Source organism: Denticeps clupeoides, chromosome 5 (genome assembly GCF_900700375.1).
Source record: "Denticeps clupeoides chromosome 5, fDenClu1.1, whole genome shotgun sequence".
Classification (NCBI taxonomy): Eukaryota; Metazoa; Chordata; class Actinopteri; order Clupeiformes; family Denticipitidae; genus Denticeps; species Denticeps clupeoides.
Window position 1 is genome coordinate 5,631,282 of NC_041711.1, and position 13,919 is coordinate 5,645,200.

Genomic DNA, 13,919 nt, shown 5'->3' on the forward strand with positions numbered 1-13,919 from the left:
TAAATTCTTACTTTTTTCCAACCTGACGGCAGAATGTAGCCGGTGGAATATGCAGAAGAAATAAAAAGGAACAAATAAAAGTTTTCCAGAGCGCTGAAGCAACGTCGGGGTGAAGCACGATGCGCGTCTTCCTCCTCTGGTTCTGTGGCGCGCTGTGCGCATCGTCTTCCTCCCTCGGTTTTTACGCGCGGTGTCCGTCCGGCTGCCAGTGTTTCCCGCCATCCCGGACCGTCCGGTGCGCGTCGCGGGGACTGAGCGCCGTTCCACACGCCATCCCGGGATACGCCACCAATCTCTTCTTCGTGGGAAATACTGTGCGTAAAATCAGGCCGGAGTCGTTCGTGGGGCTGGATAATGTCACCAGTTTGGTGTTGAGCAATAACGGGTAAGATTCAGTAGGAATAAAAAGAATGATTTAAAGCAGAATTTTTTTCAGTAATAAATTCTTACATTTATAATGAGAAGAAAATAATGATGGAATCATCTGAACCCCCTTTGTCCCTGTTTAGGATCACTGAGTTGTCTTCCCACACATTCTCCTCTCTCACCATGCTGCGTTCACTCAATCTGGATGGCAACCAGCTGGTGCTTATCCACCCTGAGGCATTCTGGGTGCCCGGGAGCCCCATACAGGACTTGCACCTCAGCGGTTCCCTTTATAACCACACCTCGCTCATGGATCTCATCACGGCTTTGCGTTGGGGCGGCTTGGGGAACCTCCTTCACCTGGACCTCTCTGGGAACCACATTTTGCTTTTGCCACCAGGGCTGTTCTCCCCACTCCCGAACCTGAGGCAGCTCTGCCTCGCCAACAACTCCTTGGTTGCTGTGTACAACAGCACATTCTCTGGAGTGGAACGGTTGGAGCTGCTGGACCTGACCGGCAACACGTTCACTTCTTTCAGCACCGAGGGGCTCCATCAGCTGGAGCGGCTGGCCAGAGCTCGGCTGTTGCTGGGACGCAACCCGTACCTGTGCACGTGTGGGATGGAGCAATTTGCTGCCTGGGTGAACAGCTCCAGGGTGCGGGTTGGAGATCTGGATGGGCTGCTTTGTGCCTCTCCCCCTCAGATGAATCACATCACTGTACGCTCCCTTACTGCCAGTGTCCTGGGCTGTCATGGAAACATACTTTCAGAGGTGGGAGAGATGGGTCTTCACACATCCTATGTGTTCCTAGGATTGGTCTGTGGCTTAGTCGGCATGGTCTTCCTGTTGGTACTCTACCTCAACCGAAAAGGTATAAATAAGTATATTACAGATATACGGGAGGCCTGCAGAGACATTCTTGAAGGCTACCAGTATCGGTATGAGATTGATTCTGATCCCAGAATCAGACACGTTGGAACAAACAGTCAGCAGGGACGAATATCCAAATCCAACCATCAACAACAAAGTCCAGCAGACGTCAGTACTAACCAGATCCCTACGACAATCTCATTATAACAGCTCCTTCATATTGGCCGACTTAAAATACTTCAACCTAGACTGCAAATAAAAAAAGCAGTGTGTGGACCACTTATGAACCGCATGTACCAGCATGTGCAGATCTGTAGTTGTTCTCTGTAATCGATTCGTGAGTTTGTGCTCATTGTTGTAGTGTATCTGTCCTCTGCTCTGCTTCCATGTGTCACCCTTTCCATCACAACTTGATAGTTAATGTGGCGAGATACTGAGTTCTGGCATGTGCATGCATGCAAGCAAGTGTTGGATAATATTGAACATTGGGTCCATATGTTCTGTGAATAGCAGGAGCAGGCAAGAGGAAAACTTAACCTTTGGCATTGTTGGTTGTGTCATGTATGGGTCAGTGGTGGCCTACCAGGAGACCTACAGTCCCCACACATGGGAATGGGTGATTGGTTAAATGCAGGTCACCGTGTGCTGTGCTACAGTCTTTCACTTAAGACTGTATTATATTCAGGAGACCCACAGTGTTTGCTCTTGTTACTCTATGCTTGGCTTTGTCAACATAAAACTATTAGGCAGGCGTTGCCCATGCTTTTTTCTGTCTGTTTGCTTATTAAAGTTGAAAGCTAATTTCATTTGTCATTTCTTTTTATTCTGCAATATATTTTACCCAGTAAAGAGACGTCCTCATGATGTATTGCTGCTTGTGTCTCAGTGTCATATAGAACTGCAATATCACTCTAATTAATTCAGATGGGAATGCCACCTTACCACTTGCAATACATTTTGCACCCTAGTTACACAATGTGTGTGCATGAATCTGTCAGCTGAGTGGATGAAAATGTTTATTCTTTTTGTCGGTGTCATGTTACCAAAAGTGGTTCAACAGTCTTAGAGCTATAGGCATTAAACTCACAGACACACACAGCTTGTCTTAAAATTATATCTTAAACATACTATAGAACCTAAAATTAATATCTTGGTCTTCCAGATCATTTTAGGGAGGTAAATGGTGATTAAACTATTTCGTAATAACCAATGTTAATATTAATACTATATTATGAAAGTGAATGAAATGCGAAAAACATGAATAAATGTTCAGAACCACCTTCATACATACACAAGAGGCGCTTGAGTTGAAGTTAAAAATGACTGAAGTCAGAAAAAGTTGCGTAATCGCGCTCGAGCCAGGTCCTTCTATCCGTCCTGCCGCGTGACGTCACGCAGTACCTGCGAGTGGGCGGGGCCTTGATTACCTGTAGCCGCAGGTAAAATACGGCGGAGCAGCGAGCACAACAAGCAGGAATTGATAGACGCTGGGCCAGCCCGCGAGTGTCGGTGGATGGGCGCTCACGCGGAGAGTCTTCAGTCCGCGTCCTGTCCGAACCGTCAGGAAACGAGACGTCGACACGAGGCCGACTTTTATTTCCACTTCCGTGGTGCTCAACGCCGAAAACGGGCGAGAGGACTGCGTCTTATGCGGTGAGTGAGTGAGTGAATGTGTGTGTGTGTGTGTATATATATATATATATATATATATATATGTATATGTATATGTATATGTATAGACAGATATTCGGGATATATTAGACTGTAGTGTGTTTAACACAGGAACATGGGCTGGATAAACCAGTTTACAGGAGTTGGAGCAGAAGTTGTGATCCTTGTACGTCTATCAAACCGCAACGAAGTGCCCGACCTGAGCAACAGTTGATAATGAATTATTTTTCATCAGGAGAAATATGAGCGATCTGTTTACTGTTTCTTCATTCTTGTGTGCACGGTTTAATTTTAAGCTTTCAAAACAGTCCATTTAATTATCATTTTTGAAATATTCTTTGTATCTTATAAGTATTATTTGTCTCGGATCCCTATGCAATAATGTAATAAATGTGTTAATTGAATTTACAGGCGGTGGAAATGCTGGTTGGTGATTTTTTTTTTTTAAATAATCAAGATATTTTTAGTCTCATTTCTGTTTTATAGATATTTACTTTTCTCAATCGGGGAGGACATTATAAATACGCAGTTATGTTTTCATTATACTGAATTAATTAATTCGTTGTACTGAATATTAAATGAATAAGTTTTACATTTACAGCATTTACCAGACGCCCTTATCCAGAGCGACTTACAATCAGTAGTTACAGGGACAGTCCCCCTGGAGCAATTTAGGGTTAACTGTCTTTGCTCAGGCACACAATGGTAGTAAGTGGGATTTGAACCTGGGATCTTCTGGTTCATAGGCGATTGTGATACCACTAGGCTACTACCACCCTACCAATCTTTAAGTTCAGTAGGACTTAGTACCTCGCATATTTTACACCAGAGAAGGTCATTTCTGTTTACAGGAACAAGGCTGGAGTTTGTGTGCCGTTTCCGAACATCTGATTTGCTCTCTGCGGACCCATCTTAGTCTTGGCCTGAATTTTGGACTTGTCCTTGTCGTTATCCATTGTTGCTTCTCTTTTTTTGGGTAGAGTTTGTAGAAGGGACCTATGGTCAACAGCTCTCCATCTTAATGCTTGATCCACAGTTGAATTAATCCTCTCCCTTAACCCTCTGCTCCGAGCCTTTTGTCTTTTTGGACAAAAGGAATCAGCGCTCCAGTTTCATGTAAAAATATGCACCTGCAAGAACAGGTGTGAACAGAAATCAGACATGTGAACACCATGCTTCAACACCTGCTTCTCATGGCCTAATTCCAGAACGTCACAAGTCACAAGAAGAATAGAACAATTCAGTCAAGCTGTGTGAAATTGGGGAAGTTCTAGAGAACATGACTTCAGTGAGTTCTCAGCATTTCTGGATTTCCCTGATCTGAATATTGAAGAGGCTGCTGGAGAGGCTGCTGAACATCTCTGCACCATGGCCAACAAACATGCAAATAGATTATCAGAGCAGTTATGAATTCTGATTGGCAAAGGAATGAATTTGCCATAGAAAAATACATCAATCACACTACTTTCTTGAAATGCATGAAAATATCCCACCGCTCTCTGTATGTGACGTGTTATCGCCTTGTTACCTTGTTCCTGTTCTAAACGCTGCTGTACTTCTTCCTCCTCAGGCCCTGGACGTGGTGAGGCATGCCTGGTCAAAGCACAGGGGGGAACCATAAACCCCGCACACAATCACACCACATGCCACGCTCCAGGGCCGACGGTTACCGGTCAAGCCGGACTTGTTCACATGAGAGTGGAAGCAGCCAAGAGTCAGCACGTGACCACCACGATGCCGTCCGCCGACAACCCCACCAAAGCCACAACGACAACCACAGAGCCCACCCACGCCACTTCAATGCCCGGGGTTCGGAGACCATCGGCTTCATCCCTGGCTCAGCGGACGGCCCTCAGGGAACCAGTGCTTGTGGCTCCTGGAGCTGGAGTGGCTGCAGGGCATTGCTCTGCTGCATCCTCACGTGCGGTTTTTACAGCACGCCAGAGCCATGCCTGCCCGCCAATGAGAGTTCCACAGATGAACCTACCAAATCCACTGATTCAGAGACCCGGTCCGCGTCTAATGGCATGGCTTTGCTCAACCCCACTTGCAATATCCCCATGGAACCCCACAGACAGCCCCCCTGTCACTCCGACAGTTTCCGGTACCCTGATCTTCGCATTGGTGGGAAAGAGGTCGTCTACCCCAGCAACTTTTCAGGGCCTCCTAAACGTAGTCGGACAGATATGAAGACCGACAGCCATAAAGAGAGACCCATCAGCAACACCAGCGTATACTCCAGAGAGACACTGGATCTGGATGACTTGGACGACAGTGGGACAGACATTGATTCCCTCATCCGTAAGAAGCTGCTGGAGCTCTATAAACTGCACCAGATTGACCAGCTGGCCAAGTGCACGTCCGACTCATCTTTCTCACGCAAAACCAATGAGATCAGCGACCTGATCTATAGCATCGCTCAGGATTACAACCTGGAGGAGCAGGAGGCGGAGAGCCGGCTGGTGCACGGGGTCATTCGCATTAGTACCCGCAAAAGCAAGGGCAAGAACCGGGATTGCACCAAGGGCAACTACTACATCTCCCAGGAAGCACTGGCCCCTAATGGGAGGAGGGATGGAACTCTGCCCGACAGCGGCAATGAGACTATGACCTTCAGTGAAAGTAAGATGTCTACGTACAGAAATGCAGTTTTTTGGAGTGCAATATGAGTTGGGTTTTACAGATTGCATAATTAATATTATTATTATCTCTCAGATTACAAATGTTCTCATTTTTGCTTGGGATCAATAATACAAAAACCGAGATGGATGTACAGTGCATCCGGAAAGTATTCACAACACATCCCTTTTTCTGTATTGTGTTATGTTACAGCCTTGTTCCAAAATTGATTAAATTCCTTAGAACACTCCATAATGACAAAGTGAAAGAAGTTTACTTGGTTTTGGCTAATTTATTACAAATAAAATACTGACATGCACATGTACGTAAGTATACACAGCTTCTGCCATGAATCTGAGGTGAATCCTGGTTCCCCAGATCATCCTTGAGACGTTTCTGCAGCTTAATTGGAGTCCAGCTGTGATTGGACGTGATTTTGGAAAGACACACACCTTCTATATAAGGTCCCACAGTAGACAGTTCATGTCAGAGCACAAACCAAGCATGAAGTTAAAAGAATTGTCTAGACCTCCGAGACAGGGCTCTTAAGGCACAAATCTGGGGAAGGTTACAGAAAATTTCTGCTGCTTTGGCCACCATTATCCATAAGTAGAAGAAGTTCAATATCACCAGGACTCTTCCTAGAGCTGGCCAGCCTCCTAAACTGAGAGGCTGGGGAACAAGGGCTTAAGTCAGGAAGGTGACCAAGAACTCAATGGACTCTTGAGACCATGAGAAACAAAACTTGACGAGACAAAATATTGAACGCTTAGTGTGAACAGTAGGTGTCATGTTTGGAGGAAACCAGGCACCCCTCATCAACAGGCCAATGCATCCCTACAGTGAAGCATGGTGGTGGCAGCATCATGCTGTGTCAGCCTTATGTACATGTGCTTTCACTGTTTTTTTTTATTATAAATTTGCTCAAGTAAACTTTTTTCACATTATGGGTTGTTGTGTGTACAATTCTGAGGGGAAATTTTCATTTAATCCATTTTGGAATACAGCCGCAACGTAACAATGTGAGAAAAGTGATTTACTTTTAATGATTACAGGGACAGTCCCCCTGGAGAGACTCAATAATACTTACTCAATAATACTTTCTGTGTACACTGTAATCTAGTTCACAGGTGATCAAGGTCATTTTAATCCTAGTTCTTAATTATTTTGAGGTCACTGGTGGATGTCACCCAAACGTGGAGGCAAGTCAGCAGTTTATCTTGATCACCAGTTGCTACATGTGAAGGATGCTTGACAACTGCTTGTAACAAAATGTATCAAATTGCTGGGTTAACGTAAGACAGGAGTCCTGATAAAAGTCCAATAAGAATTTAGGTAAGGAGCATTCCTATTGGTTAATCATGATTTCAGTTTGAACCTACTCTAGGTAATTGAGAAATTCAGTTTTTTGGAAAAGCTGTGGAAGAGACAAAGTGTTAATGTCCTTATGTGACCGTAGTTTTGTGATGCCACTCAGCGCAGCCCAATGATTGACTGCTTTCATGTACACTACTTCCTCGTTCAGTATAGCACATGACCTCACATTGATTAAAGAGTTTCTCTTTTCTTTAGTGCCAGTTTCAAAATCGTCCATAGTCATTTATTGATTTCACTTGTTTAATTCTTTTTTTATTTTTTTTTTTTATACTAATTTCATGACAGAATGAGATTTGGAAACTGTTTACATGTGTTCAGTGTCAGGAAATTTTAACAAATTTGATATATTTCTGACATTGGTTCTAATGTTTTTCACCCTTTCATTCCTGTTCTAGTTGAGCCTGAGGTGAAAGTGTCTGAACAGACATCATCAGATAAGCTTGCTCGAGACATGAGGCTGTCCAGTGAGAGAAGTAAGTGTCGCTTGTAGAAACTCTGATTTGTTTTTGTTTATACATTTTATACATTTTCGATTTTTTTATGAATGGACTGCTCAAGTGAATTAAACTTTAAAGATCTTTTTGATTAATATAGAATTCTTACTTTAATAGTGAAGAAGCTATTAGTGCCTACTACTAGTAGTGCCTACTGTCATTGATGAGGACATTTTATATATATATATATATATATATATATATATATATATATATTTTTTTTTCAACATACAACATTAGGTTTTGAGTAGCAAACCATATTTTCTTCTGCCAGAAGTCAGTGACCTTCTTCATGTTGCTGGCTAATTTGACAGCTTTTAATTTTGCTGTAAAGTGTTAATTCATTGATTTGTTGTTGCCAGATATTAAACCGATCATTGTGTAATATTGTTACCTATGAAAGTGTTGGGTACTGTATTAATCACTTATGGAGACTCCAGGGTTCTATCCATCAATACCCCATTGTAGCTACACCAGGTTCATGTCTTTTCTCACCTTCTCTCTTCGTTTAATCTTTCCCTCTGCAATAGAACACTTCTGCATTTTCTTCCCATTCTCTCCATCTCGTGCCCTCCAGCAGCATTGAGTAACATTAAACACACATTGTGTCTGGCTGCACTCTTTTTCCACCTGCTCCACCTCCACTCTCCTCCAAGCAATGTTCTAGGTGACCACAATGCAATTAGAGCTCCTCCGATACTAGGCATGGTTTTTTCACAACATGGTCTTGAGTTACATTTCTCGCTGATACCTGTAGAAATGAGTTTGTGAATTATAGCACTTATTATAATTAGCATGTAAAAATTCCACAGCTGATATCAGGTTTGTGGCTGATTAACAGGCCAGAGCTGACATGGGTTTTTATCTAATCCATGACTGTATTGTGTTTTTGTGTTTGCAGCTTTCTCATCTGGCTCTGCAACCGTGTACTTGCCATCGCATGACACAGACTCCTCGGGGGTTCCATTGTTGTACTATCGCTGACTGGTCTACCTTTAAGGTGGATGTGTTTTTGGTCAAATCTGGACAGTTGGGGTGGTGTTTGGGTGCTGTTGCTGCTACAGACATCAGATGTTTTTTCATTCATGAGAGGTATTTATCTCATGAATGCAATGCAACATGACAAACTAGTCAACATTCATTTCCACCCATGTGGTAATGGACAGTGAAATATGCCTACCGCTGCCATTTTTTTTTTTTATTATTACAAAAGCAATATTATTTCTTGCCAAATTGTAATTGTTCTAAGTTATTGCAATTGACTAATGGTTTGTTTGCTTTACAGAAAACCATTTTGTCCACTGTAAGGTACAAGCCACATTGGTGGACTTCCTTTGTTATGTGTCCATGGATTTATTCTCAAGTATTTTTTTCATTCCCTCCACATTTGTGCTTGAATGTTACATTTTTGCTGTTTAACGTTGCTTCTTGGGAGCTCTCAGTATCTTTTTATTCTCCTCTGGGAAATTGAATGAAAAGTGACTTAATGTATAGTTTTTATGTTTTATCAGAATAAAGAAGGGAAGACCCCTTGCATTGTGTTTTTTTCCACTTGTAGACTAACTCCGGTTATAGTAAAAGTTCTCATTATTTGTCCACTGGCTGATTTCCCAAAATGTGTGTTTAGCTGCAAGCAGTGACTAGAACGGTCTGAAATTCTATAAGCTTGCAATATCTGGGCCTCTTATTAATATGGGGCCATTGTAAGTAGGTCAATTTTCACTTGGAGAAGCTTTTTAAAATCCCAGTCAGGTCCTGTAATGGTGTCAGCCGCCTCGCTCTCTACCCTGAGGTCACTGTGTCATGATCTTGTTTGGCAGGTTTGGCAGAAGAAAGGAAATCAAATCTGAGTGTTTGTCTGAGAAGCATTTTGTGGAGGAGGGGAACTCCTGTACATATCCTGCAGCACGTGTGTGTTTGTGTGTGTATGTGTGTGATTTTTTTTTTTTTTTTTTTTGGGGGGGGGTTCATGATATGGTGACAACTGCAAAATTGCATTGTGTAAAGCTGTCTTTAAGATTTTTTTTAAAGATTGGTATGGTTGTCTGTTTTTAATGTTTCCCTTGGCTCTCAGCCACTCAGCTCATCTGTTCCAGTTTTACCTGTATGATCCGTCAAATCAGCATTTGCTGTTTCACAACTATCTCCAGGTAATCCGTGAAGCTGCCTGCAGCGATGATCTCTTGAACTGAAATGGTGGTAGTAGCCTTGCCTCTGAACCAGAAGAGCACAAAGTCACAGGTTCAAACCTCACTTACTACCATTGTTTCCCTGAGCAAGACACTTTACTTTGAGTCTCTCCAGGGGGACTGTCCCTGTAATCATACTCTGGATAAGATGCATGTAATGTGAAAAATGAGAGCCTAGCTGGACCATGTGCGTGTTCTGCTGCATTTCAGCGGAAGGGGGAGGCAGAGCTCTCTGTACTTTCTGACATTGTGACAGATAAGTGAATGTAGGTAAAAGGTTAACCAGGAGAAATTGACATCTGCTGAACATTGGTTGGGAAAGTCAATTTTCTGAACGTGTTGTGCTGTCTTGAGGTCACGCTACCTTGAGGCAACTGGCAATGTGACACTCACCAATTTTGGTTTTATTAATTATATGTATAGAACTGATGACAAACAGAGCTCTAGAGTGATTTTTTTTTTTTTGGTTTCAACAGGTTGTCCTTGGCCTGAATATGGGACACATGGTTTATCACATCAGTGCTTGGGGCTTTAGCCTAATGCCATGTCCTCTTGTCCAGTGGCCCATCACAGGAACAGGCCTCAAAATAATAAAAAAGGAAATTATATTGTCTACAGAAATTATGTCCCAGTAAAAGCCCCTGCAATCCTCTACTCTCACAGTGTTATAAGTAATAAATATGATTTTTATTGTGGCATTAAAGGCATTTTAAATATTCTAAAGTCAAGAGAATGAGTGCCTACTTGAGTATTTCCTCAACAGAATTCTGATGTAACTGGTCTGTCATGCATTTACATCATGTTTTGGTTGGTGGTACTGATGTGTTACGGGTTTGAATTTGGGCAGGGTTACCAGGTGAAGTGAAAGTGAAGTGATTGTCATTGTGAAACACTGGAGCACAGCGCACAGTGACACACAACATAATGTGTCCTCTGCTTTTAACCCATCACCCTTGGTGAGCAGTGGGCAGCCATGACAGGTACCCAGGGAGCAGTGTGTGGGGACAGTGCTTTGCTCAGAGGCACCTCAGCGGATCCGTATTCAAACCTCTGATTACGGGGCCTTAACCGCTTCCTTAACTGCTAGGCCACCACTGCCCTGTGAATGTGGATCCACTCAACTGCTGCTCAGTAAAATTATAAATGTATTAACTTGTGTTTATTATGTAAGATGACAGATTTTGTAAAATGTATATAAAAATATATTTTATTTTGAAATATTTAGTAGGCTAAACAAGACAATATTTACATTTTATCTACAGCTTTTTACAAATATGACTGCTTTTCTTTTGTAACACGGTAAATAAATCAAACTATTAAAAGCTGCTGTTTTCTACTGTAAACATTTTTCATATGCACTGTTCTCTGTTGTTCTTATTGTCTTCAGAGATTTCTTCCAGTTCCAGCGTCAACTGAACGTCAACATTGTGATGTGTGCGTGGCCGAGGGCAGCTTGGCTCAGCTGGCTCACAGACCACAGTCTTTATCTGCTGAACAGCATCTCTGCCAAGAGCTCCTGGAGGTCAGCCTGGCCGATGACTGGGCGGAAGAAGAGTTCAGTGATGAGGTTGGAGGTGATGGTCTTAAGAAACGAAGCGGTCAACAGGATCCGTGCGAAGCGTCCCCTGTCATTGGGGTGGAGGGGCAGTAGCACCTCCCTGAGGGCGTGCTGAGCTTCACGCTGCAGCCCCTCAATGAACAGAGCTGCCTTCAGGTCAGGAACATCTGTGCAACAAAGTTGAAAAGGTGAGTTTATTCATCTAAATGATAGTAGAATATTGAAATGGTAGATTCTTGAAAGACTCTTACCAGGATTGAAGATCATGGTGCCTTTGAGGTAGGCATATTCCTTAGGGCTTAAATCCAAACTCCAGAACTTTTGGAGGCAGGATTTGAGTTTGTGAACCCCGACCAGGGTGGGCTGTTCTCTTCGGGCCTCAGTGTCCTGGTGACAGTTCAGGAGGATGCGCTTCAGCATGCTCGCTGCAGGGCTGTCGGCCACCTCGAAGCTCACCCTTTCCTGGGCCAGTCCCAGAATGAATAACGGTGCCCAGCAGCTACCAAGGAGCGCCAGCTGGTCCTTGGGAGGAAGCTGCTGGAAGGCCGGCAAGCTCTTCATGAAATGGATTGTTTTCACCAACACGTCAGAAGCCACTTGGCAAGTAGCATTCGGTGTCTTCAGGCACACGGTCCGACGTATCTCACAGTGGCACCTGTGCGGGGTGAAGCTGTCTCCATCTGCACGGCTGAGGATGTTGTAGAGAATAGCATTTGACTGCATGTTGTCATTAAGTGAGCAGTGGCATTTGTAATCCATGTTCTAAGGTGACAAATATCTGAAACACTTGTTTTTTTTTTTCCCTGGTGATCGTGAGTATAAGACACCTGCCACCAACTGCTGTGGAACTGTTTGCAGAAGCATTTTATATGGCTGGACGGGTGAACCTTGACCTGTTCTTCAAACAGTCCTCGTTGTGTGAAAAACAAGTTGCACTCTTTCACCATTGGCTGTGTTCAATGTAACAGCGATAAGGTTTTCTCAATGGAAGCCAACGGTGTGGCTGGTAGAGAGAGAGAGAGAGAGAGATATCTGTCCACTCATGTCATTAACCCAAGTGGTACCAAGCCACCAAGGATAATTAAGCTGATATTTTATATCAGCCCAGTCATAGCCAAATCACACCTATTGAGTTCTGTGCAATATCTTGTCAAGGCCATGTTAACCACATAATTATCTCTCAAGAATACCCACTTTACAGCACACAAATATAGCATGACCTGTTTTGTCAACTTGCTGAGAAACACACAGAAAAAAATTACAAAACAAATTTATATATATAAAAATTGTATTGTAATTTTTTATATACATATATACAATAATACATATATAAAAATTTTTGTTTGTTTTTTTCCATTTTAAAGAATTTGTATATTCTGTTTTTGGTAATAGAAAACAATTAGCTTTTTAAAATATATTACATATATTAATCCATTCATGGATTAAACCTTGTCCTAGACTGAAAGATAACTTCAAATAAGTTATCTTCCATTTAAAAAAATATTTTTATTTAGTTCTAGGCTCAATCCATGAATGGGAAACTGAACCCATCCTGTGTTAGACAGATAAGCAATAATGAAAAATAAATATTTCTGATATATCCGGGAAAGCAGAGATACACACCAGTGCATAAACTATGAATTTACACTGTAAAAAAATAAAAATAAATAAATAAACATTGGGAAGACTTTTATGCAACTGGTTGTGAAGCTTTTTTAAGTTTTCTCACCTTCACACCTATGCCACAACTACATGGGGATGAAGTTGAAGAAACTGAATCTTTCGAAGCCAATTTGATGTTTTATCAACTTTTTTAATGCAGTGATTTTTTTTGGGTGATTTTGGTTCAGTTGGTTTAGCAACTGATTTCCTGGTGTCGGTCCCAAGCCCAGGTATATTGTGGAGTGTTGTGTCAGGAAGGCCATACACTGTAAAACCTTTGCGAAGTCTTCGTCTGGAAAATCGGACTGGCTCATCCGCTGTGGAGACCTTTGACTGGAGAAGGCGAAGGAAGGAAGAGCAAGTGTCTTATCCAGCACCTTAGAATGGAAAAAGGATGGAATTTCAAGGTGTATGTGTGCTTCTTATGACTGAAATCTAAACATCATAATTTTGAATTTTTACATTGATTCTTATAACTAATTTCAGTTTTAGCTTGTTGTTTTTAGAAAGTCTTTAAGTACACAAAATGTATGAGCATTTCTAAATTAACACTATATATACACACAATGATTTAATGACAGTATATGACATTAATTATTGATGTCTCAGATATAAATAGTATGTAAATAGCATTTAGGAATTTATGATGCAATGTTGAACTAGTTTGTTATCTTGGTTGTGCCTAGCACAGAGGCTTCAGAAAGATAAGGAAATTGTTTTATTGAGCAGAAACAAATCAACAGGTAGCAAAAAAAAAAAAAAAGTCCACAAAAGCCCAAATCATTTAAGATTCTTGTTTTTTTTAGTTTCTTAGTTTCTTATTTTTCTTAGTTTTTTTTAATGGTGGTCCTTTCTTTATATATATTGTGTATATGCATACAATTTTAAACATGAATATATAGACAAAATTTAGACATAACTAAATGTATAAATGAAGAGCAATTCTCTTATTTTTTAGTAACACTACCTTTTCAAGACCCAGACTATATTTGTGGTTTATTGTGGAAACCAGGATTTGCTGACTGGTTTAGCTAGTTTCACACCACGTTATTATTTGTTTTATAACAAATATCACAGTCTTAAAATTATAAGATTAATTGTGTATAAATC

At 41.7% G+C, this 13,919-nt stretch overlaps 3 protein-coding genes across 3 annotated transcripts; 2 read left to right on the plus strand and 1 right to left on the minus strand.

Annotated features, from left to right (window-relative positions):
- Positions 1 to 119: 119 nt before the first annotated feature.
- Positions 120 to 1,463, plus strand: tpbg1a (trophoblast glycoprotein 1a). Its single transcript, XM_028979236.1, has 2 exons — positions 120 to 385; positions 510 to 1,463. Exons 1-2 carry the CDS (start codon positions 120 to 122, stop codon positions 1,444 to 1,446), a joined length of 1,203 nt encoding a protein of 400 aa, XP_028835069.1. The 3' UTR covers positions 1,447 to 1,463.
- A 1,199-nt stretch (positions 1,464 to 2,662) lies between these two features.
- kdf1a (keratinocyte differentiation factor 1a) lies at positions 2,663 to 8,941 on the plus strand. The gene is made up of 4 exons (XM_028980866.1): positions 2,663 to 2,892; positions 4,481 to 5,532; positions 7,302 to 7,379; positions 8,302 to 8,941. The coding sequence occupies exons 2-4, from the start codon at positions 4,500 to 4,502 to the stop codon at positions 8,382 to 8,384; spliced, it is 1,194 nt and encodes a 397-aa protein (XP_028836699.1). The 5' UTR covers positions 2,663 to 2,892; positions 4,481 to 4,499; the 3' UTR covers positions 8,385 to 8,941.
- A 2,131-nt stretch (positions 8,942 to 11,072) lies between these two features.
- nr0b2a (nuclear receptor subfamily 0, group B, member 2a) lies at positions 11,073 to 11,906 on the minus strand. Its single transcript, XM_028981410.1, has 2 exons — positions 11,399 to 11,906; positions 11,073 to 11,314 (listed from the first exon to the last, which is right to left on the minus strand). The coding sequence occupies exons 1-2, from the start codon at positions 11,904 to 11,906 to the stop codon at positions 11,073 to 11,075; spliced, it is 750 nt and encodes a 249-aa protein (XP_028837243.1).
- Positions 11,907 to 13,919: the final 2,013 nt, after the last annotated feature.